This window comes from Prunus dulcis, chromosome 3 (genome assembly GCF_902201215.1).
Source record: "Prunus dulcis chromosome 3, ALMONDv2, whole genome shotgun sequence".
Classification (NCBI taxonomy): Eukaryota; Viridiplantae; Streptophyta; class Magnoliopsida; order Rosales; family Rosaceae; genus Prunus; species Prunus dulcis.
This window is the reverse complement of record NC_047652.1, coordinates 23,136,552-23,152,782: the sequence shown is the minus strand read 5'-3', so window position 1 is coordinate 23,152,782 and position 16,231 is coordinate 23,136,552. Positions and strand designations below refer to the sequence as shown.

The 16,231-nt window shown below is 37.5% G+C and overlaps 1 protein-coding gene and 1 long non-coding RNA gene across 3 annotated transcripts; one reads left to right on the top strand and one right to left on the bottom strand.

Annotated features, from left to right (window-relative positions):
* Positions 1-2,588: 2,588 nt before the first annotated feature.
* On the top strand, positions 2,589-14,504 carry LOC117621345 (protein RST1). Of its 2 annotated transcripts, none has more exons than XM_034351769.1 (25): positions 2,589-3,075; positions 3,372-3,653; positions 3,795-3,878; positions 3,965-4,241; positions 4,422-4,672; positions 4,994-5,174; positions 5,314-5,501; positions 5,629-5,729; positions 5,821-5,896; positions 6,423-6,554; positions 6,641-6,722; positions 7,142-7,214; positions 7,602-7,770; positions 7,972-8,102; positions 8,240-8,331; positions 8,816-8,907; positions 8,978-9,193; positions 9,298-9,375; positions 10,092-10,274; positions 10,403-11,299; positions 11,400-11,696; positions 12,262-12,921; positions 13,211-13,361; positions 13,575-13,693; positions 13,862-14,504. In XM_034351769.1, exons 1-25 carry the CDS (start codon positions 2,683-2,685, stop codon positions 14,225-14,227), a joined length of 5,571 nt encoding a protein of 1,856 aa, XP_034207660.1. In that variant the 5' UTR covers positions 2,589-2,682; the 3' UTR covers positions 14,228-14,504. The 2 variants fall into 2 exon arrangements, with proteins under 2 accessions (XP_034207660.1, XP_034207659.1); XM_034351768.1 differs by having other exon boundaries at positions 5,626-5,729.
* LOC117621347 lies at positions 12,803-16,048 on the bottom strand. The gene is made up of 3 exons (XR_004584911.1): positions 15,438-16,048; positions 13,538-15,243; positions 12,803-12,915 (listed from the first exon to the last, which is right to left on the bottom strand). It is a non-coding gene; the product is annotated as an uncharacterized LOC117621347 (long non-coding RNA).
* Positions 16,049-16,231: the final 183 nt, after the last annotated feature.

The window sequence follows — 16,231 nt, the reverse complement described above, 5'->3', positions numbered from 1 at the left end:
AGGAGTCGAAGTAGCTCGGACCATCTGTGAGTGGACCTTCTTTCATAAATCAGATTTCATGATGTGCTTTTATATGAATTGATGTGCTTTTATATAAAATAGATTTTATAAATGATTTTATATAAATGAGTTTTATAAATGAGTTTGTTTGAGTAAGTTTCTTCATTCAGTCTTTGAGTAAGTTTAATACGATTTTGAATATGATCAGTACAGTAATAATTCTATAAGTCGGTGCTGCTTATTTACCAGTTACAGAAACAGAGTTTGAGTTTTGAATCAGTTAAGACCGCAGCACGACTTGAGTTTTACAGTTATTATTCAGATATTTCTTTTTAAAAGGACTTTATTTTAAAACCACCTCGTACCCGTTTTTCTTTATGGTGATTACCCAGAGTCGGACCGATGTCTACGGACATCCAGTCTGATTATAGTTCAGTCAGTGCACTTGACTTGCCTCACGAGTTTCGGGGACGCTCGGACCGTGAGTGCCAGGATTTGCGGCTCGGCAGACTTGGTGTCCCGAGACCTGCCAGGATTGCGGCTCGGCTGACTTTATGTCCCCGAGACCTGCCAGGATTGCGGATCAGGCTGACTACGGTCCCCTGCATCCTGCCAGAGCGACTCGAGTGACTTGGTGTCACCGAGGAATCTGCCGGCGGGACAGGCTGATCATAGTCCCCTGATTTCGCCAGTTTGCGGCTCGGGTAAGTCTGTGTGACGCCCGAGACCTGCCAGGGAATTGACGGAAATGACAGGGGTACATACCGGTGGTATTTTCAAAGGATTCTGAGTTTCTTTATTAAATGTTGATTTTCAGTTATTATAAATCAGTTTTTCTGATTTTTCGGACATAGATCCCTTTATATTTATTCAGCTATGAAAGGTCTGAGTACAGAGTTTCTATACGCGTTTGATTTCAGTACTTTTATGAAAGTTTGAATTCAGTGGTTTTTGTATGAAACCTTCAAGCTTGAATATGACTGATATAGAATGCCTTGAATTGACTATGCGTGATGTAGAAAGTAAGTATTCAGTTTTATTTAGTGAAATTTCTTTTTTTACAACGGGGGATATTATGTTTATGAGAATTGCTTTGAAGAACATTATTTTTGGTCCACTCACATTTTTCAAACTGTTTTTCGCCCCCAGGCCATAGAGGTACGCATGATCCACCACCGGGCCAGTCATAGCTTCGGCACCACCAAATAAGGTAGAGTTGTAGAAAATCCTTTAAACCTTGAACTTTAGGAAATGCTCTGATATCTCGTTGAAACTGAAAAATTGGAGTTGAGATTTTATTACTGGAAACATTCTGGCAGTTGGTGTGGATTAGTTGAATGTTTAACAGGTGAAAAGTTTTGGGAATGGTCAAAATACAGGGGAGACTCTGCCGAATTTTCGGCAGAAGTCTAAGGGAATTTTAAAGAAGAATTGAAGCAAGAAGGGTAAAAAGGTCCTTTGTGCCCGACATTCGCCAGGTGTCGGACACGCACGGGACTTGGCTCGAATTCCAAAGTGGAAATTGGGTTGGGTCCTGTCAGATAGTCCAAAAATATGGAAATTTAGATGAAAATATCGGGATATTATCGATATCGATAAAAATTGAATAAAAACCACGGAAATTGTAAGAAAAACTTGGAAATTTTCATTGAAACTTTGGAGAATGTTTATTTAGTCAATTATCTATGAGTTTATCACAAAAAATTAGAAGGAAATGCATTGCATGATGGATTTGACTAATTTTAAGTTGATTATACAGCAAGCGGGCAAATACTATGAGTGTAAAAAATATGTAATAATTAATGAAAAAAGATTAAATACACCGTAATCATTTATATATAATGATTTACTATAATATTTTACACTTTATACATTGCATGGTAAGATACATGAGTGACTTAGTACCACATAGAGTTCCTACGAGGTTCAAATTTTTCACTATCTTCATCATCTCTATGTGTAGAATAAGTGTATTGTGAAGAGTAGTCATCAAATGATAAATCCCCAAAATAGTTTTGCATGTAATTGTTAACATACCACCCATATAAATATAAATATTTTAGCAAATTATCACAAAAACATAAGTGATATGGTGTTTAAGGTGTTGGAGGAGTAAAATGGGAGGGGTTCATATCCCCTTTGTGCTTTTTTCTCCCATTTTTTCTTTTTTTTTTAAAAAAAAACTTTTTTTTTCCTTTACATCGATATTTTCGATATTTTAGCGATATTACACCGATATTTTGACAAAATATTGCTGAAATGTGAGCGAAATTATCGACATCGATATTTTCCAATATTATCGTCGATCTTGTCGATATTTATACGATATGTACATGGATATGTTCCGAAATATCCGTGATTTGAAAAAACCAAAATATCCTCAATATTTCTTCGATATTATAGATATTTCAGACTATAATCCTAACAAAGGTATTGGGACATGTTTTCAGAAAATGAGGGTTTGTTAAGAAAAATATTGGGCGCTAACTTGCACGAATGAGCCCTGGCACAACTGGGCTGGACTGCGTTAGTAAAAGATTCAGCAGATTCAAACCGTACGGGCCGAAAATCCAAAGCACATATCTGCGACGTCGTATCACCTTACGCGCCACCGCTCATTCATCTTCCCTGAAACGGTAACTTGCTCTCTCTCTCTCTCTCTCTCTCTCTCTCTCTCTCTCTATGGACTCGTACACTCCCTTGCTGGAGAAAACCCGGGTTCCTCAACCGTCGCTCCAAAAATACGCCGTAATCTCAATCTTCTTGAAGCTCCGATCCGCCCCGAAGTATTTGGACTCCGAGTCCGAACCCGGAAGAGAAGCCATTTCTCAGTGCCTCCACTCCACCTCCCCAGCTGTTGTTGACCAATCGGTTCGCGAGTTATGCAGCCTCGTGATGGACTCCAAAATAGATATCTCTCGCGGGTTACTAGAGCTCCAGTCCGCACTCGAAGGATCCGGCCCGAAGTTCGTCGACCTTTTCGTCAAAGGGTTGGGGTATCTAGTTCGGTTAGGGTTTCAGAGGAGCAACGGCAAGTGGTCGTTCAGTGCCACGGAGACTCACCCCTTTGTTAAGGTAAAAGGAAAATGATGGTTCTTATTTAGACTCTGTTTGGTTGAACAGAAATGATGAATGACATTGTATGGAAATTAGATAACAGGAATTGTACTGCGGAATGAAATTTTGAACAAAACGGTCTAGTGTAATTTGAATTCAGTTCCGAAACTAATGGGGTGTTGCACGTTTGATACAACCAAACTTATTAGTAGAATTTGAATGTTGATTTTGTTGAATGATTTGAATATTATAAGAATGCAGGTAAATGAATGGAGAGTTTGAATCTTGATTCGGTGTGTGTTGATGGTTGACAGGTTCTGTCATGCCGACCCGACGCTGAGTCTGAACTTGTGCAGCAAGTTTTATTGTTTATGGCACATAATAAGCAGTTGGGAATGGTGGAAGTATGTGAATTCTTAAGATCCTTCTTAAATTATTCAATCTTAAGGGTACCTTTTTCGGACACTTCATCCCTGTTTGCAAGGCATCTAATATCATCGATGGCCTCTCTTTGTTGCTCAATTCCTCTCGAGGCAATGCCTGTCCTTAAAATGTTAACAGACTGTCTTCCATTTGTTCCGCACAAGAATTCACAAGTGAGTAGGCTTCTTGTGCTTCTACTGTATCGTGGTTGGGAGGGGGGGGGGGAATAATTTAAATTTTGTGGGGGAGATGGGGTGTGATAACTGTTTCGACTTGGCTTGATGCTACCTAGGTTATTTCTTGAAAATTCTCAGGATTTTAGGAATTTCATATATTTTGCGGAATGTATGGTGGATGCATATACAGTGGTTCTGAGGCATTTGGCAGGAACTGGATCGGTATATTCTTAGCCTCTCTCTTTGGTCGTGTTTTTTTTTCCCCTGGAATTAATGATAAAATCATTTTGTCCTGTCCTTGTTGGCAGCTGATTGCTGAGGCTCATCTCTGTGGTTTGGAACTGTTTGAGAAAATTCTTTCAATTTCTTCAGCTGCTCACATGCACTCTGGTTTGATTGAGCCCATACTTGAACTGTCCAAGCACTTATTGTTTGCCCAGAAAGATATTGGGTTGCATTATGTGCCTAAATTATCATCAGCTATGCTTACCTTATTTATTATCCTCGTTCAGTCAGAGCTTGAGCATGAACAACTTTCTACATTGAAACTTCTCCACCTTCTCTTGAAATGGAAGTATGGAAATGGTACGCTCAAATTTTATTTTATTTACAATTTGATAATCTCTACATTTAGGCAATTTTGTGAAAGGTGTTGGTGTCTCTAAGAATCTGTTACAAATTGTTAGTCTGTTTATCTTACTACTTCTATACCATCATGATGCTCTACTGCTTTTTTCTTATATAATATTTTATTTACTCTTGTAGAATATGTTGTTGACAGAACAGCATGTGTTCTGAGTGAGGAGCTTTTATTCATATTTCCTGTCATTAGCCTACTGTCGTCTCCTTCTAAGTATGTCAAAGGAGCAGCTACAGATTTGCTTGCCATCTTAGAAAAGCTCTTAGTAACAGTTTTGATAGCACCAACGCATAAACCAAGCAAAGAAGCAGGATATCCATCCCTAAGCACACCTGGATCTATTGTTTTTAGAATCTTACGGCATCTATGGTTTCAGGTGTAGTTACTTTTTTTTCTTCTCATATTCTTAATTCTTTTGTTTGTTAAAATAAGGGTGTTTTAATCTTCTTGCAAAATCGAAGTATCCTGTGGCTATTTATCTTAGAGTTGTGTGAATATGTTCTATGTTTTCAATTCATAGTTATTCGTTCTTGCGGGAGTCTAAGTTTGTAACCTGTTCTTAAAAGAAGTAAGAAAATAGTATTTGTCCGTATTGCATGTAGATTGACATTATTTTTACGGTTCTAATAGAAACCTGCAACTCTTTTCTAGCAAAGGATGATTGGGTTTTATAAAATATCAATTTTCTGCTTTTCAGGATCCTTATTCATCGTCCAGTTTCTTCTTAAATTTTGCTTCTAGTGGTAAAACTGATGGCAAAGAGATTCATGACGTATCAAGATCTTGGGCTTCTGAACTACGAGAGTACACTTTATGGATTGTTGAGAGACGAAAGTCCTCCCTACCTCTGTCTCAGCCTCAAGAAAGATTCATAACTGGTAAATGCTTAGAAAGCACCTGCATTTCCCTGAGTTCCTAAGCATGAAGTAACTGGTAGTTGATTGATTTGGTGCATTTGTTTAAAAGTTCATTTCATTTGCATCATATTCATGTATTCCCCACTATGTGTTCTTGCAGGAATGCCCTTGTTACTCTGTGCCATTTCTGGTGTTTTAGTGATGCATCAGTCGCTGGGGAGCACTGCTCTAGATTCTTTGGCTGCTATTGCTACAATGGATCCTAAAGTGGGAGCTCAACTATTGCTGGCTATCCTATTTTACAATAACATGTTCACTAGAAAAGATATAAGTTGCTGTACTATGTTGGTAAGTTTTCATTTTGTATCTTATATTCCTTATGTCTTATTACAATTTCAAGGCATACTTGCTTTTCTGTGTGGCTCTTCATTTTTCTCAATTTTTTCTTAATTACTTCATTGAACTGTTCCGGCAGCCAAAACTTTTGACAATGCTTCCAGCTCTTGCTTCACACTCTATGATGATTCCTCTTGTAGTTCAGACTATCTTACCAATGCTTCAGAAGGATGCCAAACCGTATGTACTATGTACTATTCTGGAATATTTTATTTTTTTAATAACGAAATTTTAATTTTTATCATTTTGAAATCCTTCATTTGATGTTCAGAACTTTATATGCGACAGCCATTCGTTTACTTTGTCAGACGTGGGAGACCAATGACCGTGCCTTTGGAAGTTTGCAGGTAAGATTCTAGTTGTGATGTTTCTTATGTTCCTAGTCCATCTATCAACTTGAGAGTTAATGTTCCTAGTCCATCTATCAACTTGAGAGTTAATGTTCCTAGTCCATCCTATCATGGTTTGGAATTTGGGCCTCTCTGATGCTTCCCAGAATAAACTTATTTATTTCAAACTTGTATGTAAAATTCCAACACTTATATCTGGAGAGTTAACCTGATTAAAATCTAACGGCTCTCTACAAATATCCTGAGTCTGGTTCCATGGCTGGACATTAGGATACATGTAGTGGACTGTGGATTACCTTAGAAAGAAGTCTGTTGAAAATATGGCGGGCTTAAAAAAGGAGTACTAAGTTGAAGTGGAAATGATAGTATGATTCAGATAATTTGATCCTTGGATTTAATACTGAATCCTTGACTTAGGAGAAATATCCAAGATGCTTGCTTCTTATTCTGTTGCCTTGCTGTTTCCCCTTTTTATTGTTGATTTGTTCTTTTGTATCTTGCATTGCTTCTTCTCAACATTTAGGGAGTGTTGCTTCCAAAGCGGTTCACTGAATTAAAGTTTGAGAGAAATATATGCATCAGTATGGCCGCATCAATTCGGGATGTTTGTAGAAAAAATCCTGATAGGGGTGTGGACCTCATCTTGTCTGTTTCGGTATGGTTTCTCTGGAAGCTTTTTTTTTCTTTGTTTTCTCTATACATTCAGTTATAAGGTGTCTTCTTTTTGCTTTGAATCAACAGTCTTGCATTGAGAACAAAGATCCTGTAATTCAAGCTCTTGGTTTTCAAAGTCTTGCCCATCTATGTGAAGCTGACATAATTGGTAATCCTGTTGTCTATTAACTTATTTGGGATCCTTATGGTGGAAGACTGGGTCAGATATCATAACCTGTAATTCCATTTAACGTAGAGCATGATTTTTTTGGCTATAATCAATTTGGCTTTGTTTTTTGCAATTAATGAGTGGAAACTATTTTTTGCCGGAAAAGTAAGAAAATGGTAGGAGAGTGGTGGTGGTGTAAGGAAAGAAGGAGATGACCGATTCTCCCTGTTTAAGATTTGCACCAACTAAACGCACGATTGGGTTTAAGGGTCATATTTTAAGTTCAGAGGCTAGTATGAGATATGACCTAAAGTTCAGGGGCTCTAGTGAAATTTACCCATTTAAAACTATTTTTTCTTTTTCAAATGAGTTACTGTACAGTGCAGTGAGAGTAAATTCTATTCACATCTCCTCTTCAGATTTTTATACAGCCTGGGATGTCATCGCCAAGCATGTTCTGGATTATCGTGAAGACACAATTCTTGCTCATAGGTAAGCCTGCCTAAGTATGAAGTGCTAGTTTACATTGTGTGGGCCTGCTTGACTATAGCATAAAGCACCTAATTGTTGCCAGCACTACTTTTTTTGGAAAGTTAAGGCTGGAGGTTGAGTTCAACTCAGAGGGATTTCCTGGTGTTTTGCAACCTAGACGAAATTGACTGGATATATCTGAGTGTTGGGAGTGTTTGTGACAATATTAACTCGGTGACTACCTGTTTATTTTATTTATTCGAATGTTAAAACGGGTTATGTTCTTTAGTTCTGCCTTTTTATTTTTGCAGATACATAGTTAAAATTTTGATAATCTTCAAGAGTATTTCAATTATCTCTTGAAATTTAGAGATACTCAAGAGTCCTTTAATTTATGCTTAATGGCAGCATTTGCCTTCTTCTGAGGTGGGGTGCAATTGATGCTGAAGCATATCCTGAAGCCTCAAAGAATGTCTTGCAAATCTTGTGGAGTGTTAGCATCTCTGGTCACCCTGGTCTGGAGTCACAATGGGCCAAGGCAAGGGCCTCTTCCTTAGAGGCCTTAGCCCAATATGAGGTAAATTTTCAGGACGGCTGCAACCTATGTATTAACCTTGTCCCGGTTTTGATGACTGGTCTTTGTTGACCAGGTTATCATAAATCTTGTGATTTCTTTGCTTTGTTGGACACTTGTCTAATATTAGCATCTTTATTATATATTTTCTTTTTGGCATACTCCTTACACATTTTTCTTTATGTTATGTATATGTCTTCCTAGATATCACATATTGAACAGAACATTCAAGATTTCAAGAAAAGGACCACAGAGTTGCTTTTTTCTGAAACAAATATTACTGTACTGAGGGCCATGGAAGAACTTCAAGTTAAGATCATAACATATGAGCACCTGTAAGCAATACATTTCTCTCTCTAATCCTTCTCTTATCAATTCTTTTCTCTAGTCCTTAATTTCCTTTACATGCTGAAATTAAAATTGTGGTAAACATTTTAATTAGTATTGAGAACATTATGTTTATATGGTTTAGCACAAGGCGAAGATTGGTTAAAGAGAAAAGGGTTTCAGGAAGTAAGATCGAGAAGCTGCTGGATGTGTTTCCTCAGGTGATCTTTTCTTCAGGTATTAAGAGATTGGTGTCTTAGATGTGGTTTGTAAAGAGAAGCTGGTGGACCCGTGCAAACATTTGCACACACAAATCCTGGTTACTTTTCTTGATTGTTCTGTAAAGAGAATGTCAAACTTACTTTAACTGATACTCTTTTTGGACAAATTTTGAAAGGAAAATTGTGTTAAAAGAGATACAAAATGAATGCAGTTGGTATCAGGAGAGAGAGAGAGAGAGAGAGAGAGAGAGAGAGAGAGAGAGAGAGGACTTGAAGTTTCAAAACTCAACTGAAAGGTTTATATAGCATGAAATTCATGTGTAAGGGACTTTACGTTTCCTTTCTTTTCATTACTGAATGCTGATTTTAGTTTTGTAGATCATTACTTCTTTTCATTAAATCCATGTCCTGAGAAGTGATTAAGTTATTGTTGATAGTGATTTATCAAACTTAATTATCTTTGGGGTTGAGGCTCTGAGCATATGAAAGTTCATTTGTAGGGAAAAGAAGTGACACTAGAGAGTTACCTGGTGCAGCCCTGCTATGTCTTTCTTTCACTCCTAAAGATGTAAACACCTTAGGGACATCAAAGGTAAGATAGTTGAAAATTAGCATTATTCTTCTCTTTACTGTGCTTCAAATCTTCATTATTTTGTGTATAGGGATTGCGGGATGTACATGCTGGATATGAGAAGGCATTGTTGGAAATAGCTTCATCTCTTCAGCTCTCAAGAAATATTTTTATTGCCCTTATTTCACTGCAATCATGGAAGTCCTTTGTGCGGCGTTGGGTGAGGGCAGATGTCTTGTCCTTTGATGCTAAAGTGCCATCTGTCCTCTTGGATAAAACCGCTAAAGCTGCTAGTGACATTCTGAAGGTTCACTGTCTTGTTTTCATTTAATTGTACAGAATTTACCCTCTAGATATCTGAGCCTGTGCTGAAATTTCCTCCTTTTCTTTTTCTCTTTGTCTAATGCATAGAGTATGATAAAAGCAGCTGAAGAGGCTATTCCTAGATCTGCTGAAAACATTGCACTAGCTATTGGTGCACTTTGTGTGGTAAGAGTTCTATGTTGTGTGATATTTTATGTAAACTTCATAATCTGAATGCTTTGCATATTTTGTGTTTACTGTTAAAAGATGTATGATATGGTACCATCCGGTTTTAACTTTATCAATTATCTTTGATTTCCATTGGAAGGAAAAGTTTGTTGGAATCTATTCTGCCCTGTATACCTTGGGCATTTTTGGCATTATTTGAAGAAAACATCATATCATTTTCTTTTCAATATTGATTTTTGCTTACACAGGTAGTATTTTGAGCATCGATTCATTGGTGTCATGACTCGTGAATAGCTGGAATCCTGCTAACTTTTTTTTTTTAAACAGTAAAAACATTATTAAAAAAAGGAACAAAACCCAATATGCAAAGTATACTAGAGAAACACCTTGAGAAACTATGACCTGATATTACAATGATCTAAAGAACTTGAAGGGAAAAAAGAAAAAAAGAAAAGAAACAGGAGTGACAAATAGACAGCATTATCCAACTAGAAAAATGATCTCAGAAACTGAAGCTTCAACTTAGTGAGTGAAGTTCTGACTCAAATAGCAAGAAAAGAGGAAAAATAATTTACTCAGTGAAGTTCAAGGCTCTCCACGGTCTGATATATTCTCTCTTGCAGGTTTAACTTTTATAATTTGTAATGTCTCTATACTAGGTCTTACATGCTTTACCTCAACTTTAAATTTTGGCTATGGTTGCTGTTTGTTAGGTCTTGCCTCCATCTGCTCACGCTGTTAAATCAGATGCCTCAAAATTTCTGTTGAATTGGTTGGTCCAGCATGAACATGAACACCGCAAATGGTCTGCTGCGATTTCTCTTGGATTGATCTCAAGTTGCCTACATGTAACAGATCATAAGCAAAAGTTTGAGAATATCACTGGACTTGTTGAGGTTTGTAAATTTCTATTTGACATTCTCAATTCTTTTTTTTTCTTTCTTATTTGTTCTTCGAAAAGCTGGTGTTGATCTCCCCCTTTTTCCTTGCCTGTGTTTTTTTCACTAATAGTGCATGCTTTCAGGTTATGTGTAGTAGCAATAGCACCCTTGTCAGAGGAGCCTGTGGGCTTGCCTTGGGTTTTTCTTGTCAAGATCTTCTTACCAGGGTTGATGCTGGTGATAATTCTGACATGGACAAAGAAACAGGCAAGATGACAGAAGCAGACTTGCTTGGTATGATAGTTAAGGCATTATCACTCATGATAGGTCAGCTCACTCAGTTGCCATCTGATGTTATGGAAAGTCTATCTGCCTACTTTCCACCTAACACATTTGGTATAGATATGAATATAACTGCTGAACTGTCACATGAGAACTCTGATGACTCTCTCGAAGATATCTGGGGTGTTGCTGGACTTGTTCTTGGTTTGGCGAGTTCTGTTGGTGCCCTGTACAGAGCTGGGGCACATGATGCTGTTCTCAAGATAAAAGACTTGATCATTTCATGGATTCCACATATGACTACACCAGTTCAAGGGTCTCGGTCTTTTAGTGGGGTTTCTGAGATAGTTTTATCAGTAGGATCCTGTCTTGCACTTCCCATTGTAGTCGAATTCTGCCAAAGATTAGAACTGATGGATGATAATGAAGTACGCCATTTAGTGAATGGCTACAGGGAGCTCATTTCTGAATTATTGTCTGTCAAAAAATCTGGCACCTGCTATCACAGCTTACTTATGGCATCTTGTATAGGAGCAGGAAGCCTCATAGCCTGCATACTGAATGGAGGATTGCATTCTCTTGAAATTGAACATGTAAAAGGTCTACTGGAATTGTTCAGAAAATGTTATTCGTATCCTTACCCTCCTTTAGTCCATTTGAGTGGGATGCTTGGAGTTGTTAATGCTATGGGAGCAGGTGCTGGGATCCTGGTTGACATGTATCCTCCAACCTCAATGCAGACAGCTTATGAACACAAGGTAGTTATATTTTTCTATTTTAAGAAAGCGTATACAAATTTTTGTTATTTTTTTCTTGTTCTGGTTCATGCAAATATATACTCTTGTTTCTGCTGAACAGGAATCTCGATATCTCATGGGCCCTCTACTTTCTAGTCCTACTTGCGAGCAGCATTTGACGTCGTCGATGCAGGATATATTTCTGGTTGCACAGAATTCTGATGACCATCAATTGCAACAATATGCTGCATGGGCAGTTTCGTTTCTTCGAAATCATCTGTTCTCCAAGGAAGTTTGCAATTTTGACAATAGTATCAATAGCGATGGAGGTGGTTCAAAATCAGTTTCTCAAAGTTTTGCAGATGACAGTTTAGTTCTGAAGCTTTCTTCATGGCTAATGCATCTCAATTCTGCCGAGGTACATCTCTTGCTACTGGTTTTGTAGTGGTCCACAAGTGTGCTTTTTCTTTCCCTTTTGGTGGATAACAGAGATCAATTTTTTCACCGTTGAAGTGTTGATATAACTATTACATTTATTCTCTCATATACCTTGATATGAAGAAATCAATAAATAGGGGCATATGAATTCTTATATTCACATTTGAAGATCTGTTCTGATTTTACACCTGAGATGTCAAATTTTCATATATTGCTTAGTCTGATTACTTTTATGAAGGAATAAGATTATGCTTGAAGGATGGGAAATCAAGTAATAAAACACATCAAGAATTGAACGAAAGAGAAAAGATTGGTCATATGCAGTGTAGATCACCAAACTTACAAGTTACATGTATGGAGAAATAATATATCATAATTCATAAGTACCACATTGGCCAATAGATCAAACTTTTGTGGCCTACAGCACGGATATTCATTTTTCCTCTTCCTTTTGTGCCAGTTGTGCGCGCACACACGCAACAGATTTTGTTCTTTGTTTATTTTCCTGTATGGGACTTTCTAATATATTGAATTTTTAAATTCAGACAGGTAGTGTCGCGCACGTTGGCACCGTAATAACTGTGATAAGGTGCCTTTCACAAGCTCCTCGGTTGCCGACCTTGGATTGGGGTACGATCATCAGACGCTGCATGAGATATGAGGCTCAGGTTGCTGAGTTGTTTCCAACAGAATCATCTCTTGAAAAAGGAACCTTAAGGGAGGAATGTGTAAAGTTCTCATTGGCTCATGCCAATAAATTTGATCAGCTCCTAAGTTTCCTGGATGAGCTGTCCGACTTGTCCAGATTCAGAACTCTTGAGTTGAAGCTGCAATCTTGTCTTCTGGATCATCTTGTAGACCTCATTAAAGTATTCTCAGGTTCCAGGCTTGAGAAATTATTTGATGATGTGCGTAGCTACTTCTCTTCTGTTACTTCATATCAATCACATGGCACTGATGAGACAAGCTTATTACGGATTTCATGCTGGAAGGGTTTCTATCAGTGTTTAGATGAAGCTTCTCTTGACTCTCTTGAGTACATATCCCACATAGAAAAGGGCATGGAGGTGCTCTTTTCCTTGATGCCTGCAATGCAATTGCCTGCCATTGGAGGAGTAGGTCAGTTGCGTACTGTAGAGGAATGGTCTGAGGCAGTTAGATGCTTTAGGAAGGCTCAGAAAAGTTGGTTGTTGGATTTCCTGCAGGTACTATAGATAATTAGTAATATCTGCTTTTATTGGTATGCGGTTCCCTACAGAAACTCTTATTATAGTTTGTTGTTTGATGAATATGCTGATAATAAGAATGAGTTGCAACTTGCAACCTTCAGAAAATCCTATGATATTTCTTCTCTTTCTATACAAACTAAGTAGGAGTTAAATCAAGAAATTTATAGGGCTCTATCAATACATCAATGCAGGTTGATTTATGTTGAAAACCACTAAGATACAACCGCTTTAGTTGAACCTAATGGCGCACCTATTGTCCTTACAGGTTTCCCAGGAGGACCTGCAACAAAGAGATGGTCAGCTTATTGAAGTTCTGAAAAAGGTTCAAACCAAAGCTAAGCTTGTTAGGATTGGTTCCATCCCATTGACTGAGCTGGGAAGGCTAAAAGCTTGGATATTGAACACAGAATCAAATGGTTAGGATCTTTCTAATTATATGTGTATATTTTTCAAATGGTAATATATGGTTAGTCAAAACATAACAAAATAAAATGGATGTATCGTGAAAGGTTTGCTCGATGCAACAGTGCTTAATAAATAGGAGTTGCCGAAACTGGTATTTGAAAGCATCTCTAGTATGAGAATTTCTTACAATGCTGCTGGTGCCTTTGAACTTTACATATTTGCAGGTATGTGGGATGCGCTCGTTGACGTTGTAGCAGCTTTGCAACATGCAGACGGAAGTGTCAAAAGACAGTGGCTTGTTGATGCAGTTGAAATTAGCTGTGTATCTAGCTATCCTTCCATGGTAGGTGATAACACGTTTTGTAGAGTGAATGGCATACCCCTACTAGAGGGATGTTGCCTTCCTTGAAATTCTAATGAAATTCATGCGAATTATTAACCATTTTCCTTGTTTGCCAGCTCGAATTTCTGTGTCTTTTCTCTATTAAAAATTAACCTTATTCTCCTACAGGCATTGCAATTTCTTGGGTTGCTATCTGGTAGCTGGAGCAAATACATGCCTCTTCTGATTCTGGACCAACTTACTGTGCTGAGCGATTTACCAGTCACCCTTTCCTCTCTCCTCTCAGACTCTAGTTGGGGAGGAGTTGCGGAATTTGTCGTTCCTTCTCTGTTTGCATCGACAGAACGCATTTACAACTGGGCTATACATATCGCACGGTGTGAGGATATGCCGCCTGACATGCAACCCATTGATAAAAGTGAGAATTCCATGGCTGTATTCTTATTGAGAGTGATGCATTGTACCTGTGTGTCTTTGAAGGATTACCTGCCTCTGGAGAAGCAGCTTAAGCTTGCCAATATGGTGGTTGCTTGACGTACCTACCAGCTGTATAAATGAAGAAAAAAAAAGACAATTATATGAAGATTCTCTTTTATGACAGTTATCATCTACGTCTGCTTCCATCACTAAATTGATAATTGGGACCAAGGTCTAATATATCGATAATATCATAATATCGACGAAATATTGAGTATATTATCCTTTTTTTTAGGGCCTAGCTAGGATATTTTGGAACATATTTATACACGTCGTATAATTATCGGTAATATTGAGGATAATATTGGAAAATATCGACGTTGATGATTTTTCACATACTTCGACAATATTTGGTCAATATATCGTGATAAATATTAAAAATATAGAAAATATCGCTATATGGACAACGTTAACCAATCTCGGATCTATATGGGTGGCATGTTAACTACATGCAAATTATTTTGGCGATTTATCATTTGATGACTATTCTTCACAATATACTTATTCAACACATAGAGATAATGAAGACTAAAACAATTGAATCTCATAAGAACTCTATGTTGTATTAAGTCACTCATATATCTTAAGCAGTAATGGTCAAGTTATTACAATATTCAACTATACCTCTCCATTTAAAAAAAATTTAAACTAAGTTATTACAATATTGTAATGGCTAAGCAGTAATGGTCAAGTTATTACAATATTCAACCAATTCAATACACAACTATACCTCCAAGGTCACATCACTGCTTAACCATTTAGTTTAAATTTAGTAAACTTAGAAACCCAAAACAAAACAAAATAATAATAATTGAGAGGAAAAAAAATCCGTATCAGTTGAGCAGGCGCCTCTGCATGAAGAACCGGTTGAAATTAGCCACAAGTAAAAGCAAACAATCAAAACTTTCGCAATTTTTTTTTAAGGAAAAAGTTTCACACTTTAACAGAAGGATCTGGAAGAACTCGGTCTTATAGAAGTGAAAGGGAGTGTTGGTATAGGGGCAAGTAGTAGTTAGACGACGGGTCGTTTTCCTCCTTAGCTCTCTCAGCTCGTCATGCACTCGAAGTGCAACCTGAAGTCAAAACATGAAACATCTTCTAAAATCGAGCGTTTTAATTTGGCATGTTTATTAATCTGTAATCATTAAAAAAAAAAAAAAAAACTAATTTGTAATCAGATGAGATGAGAAGGAATTGAATTAAAGATGAATTGATGAGGAGGAGTTAGAATCTTGGTTCCCATTTGTTGACACCATGTTAACCTCACCTTCCTTCTTCAGCAAATCCCACCAATTAAGGGATAGCCCATTGCTTGTCCTATGTCACATTCCACCAAACAAAGAGTAGCTAGCCATGCCCCCTCATATGCCTTCTCAAGGCCCAAGACCCCAAATGAAGGGGGTGTTCATGCAAGTGTCCCAGCCATCAATCAACCTTGTCTAATACAACTTGGACTATAAAAGGGAGCTCACCACCTTCTAGCCAGGGGATCAGCCGTTACTTCTTCAGTTCTCCAAGAGCTGTCCAAAGGCTCTCCCAAGCTTTCTATTTTCTCTTCTACTAGAACTCTCAAGCCTCTCTCCCCATATCTCTCTCATGTACAATGTAATCTCCATATTCAAATATAAATACAAAGTTATAAGCTATAGTGGATGTAGCCCCATTATGGGTGAACCACTCAAACACTTGTGTTATTTGTGTGATTATGTCTTAATTCGTTAGGTACAAATTCGCTCGTTAACATCATTGAAGTTATTTGCTAAACTATCTAGAACTGGGGTAGGAATGGTACTTGATTCCTTATAAGTTGTTTACAATTCCCATGAATCGAAGTTGAAACTAGTTTGATTACCTTTGTTGTTGGGTTAAAGTGGGTGACAAATTTAAAATTTTAGAAACTGTGTGAGGATATAATGGGTCAAAAAGAATACCACCTCCTACCCAAAAGTTTAATTCCTCCAAAATCATAAGTTGAATTCCTGATTTTGTGTAAGTCCATTTGCATTTTCTTTCATTTATATAAGGTAAACACATAAGTAATCTGTAATCGAATCAAAAAAG

Excerpts from the sequence above, each read along its gene's own strand:
- LOC117621345 (XM_034351768.1), top strand. The coding sequence starts at position 2,683 with ATGGACTCGTACACTCCCTTGCTGGAGAAAACCCGGGTTCCTCAACCG. Across the intron at positions 6,723-7,141 it reads ATGTGAAGCTGACATAATTG|ATTTTTATACAGCCTGGGAT; the intron begins GTAATCCTGTTG and ends TCTCCTCTTCAG. Across the intron at positions 7,771-7,971 it reads AGGCCTTAGCCCAATATGAG|ATATCACATATTGAACAGAA; the intron begins GTAAATTTTCAG and ends ATGTCTTCCTAG.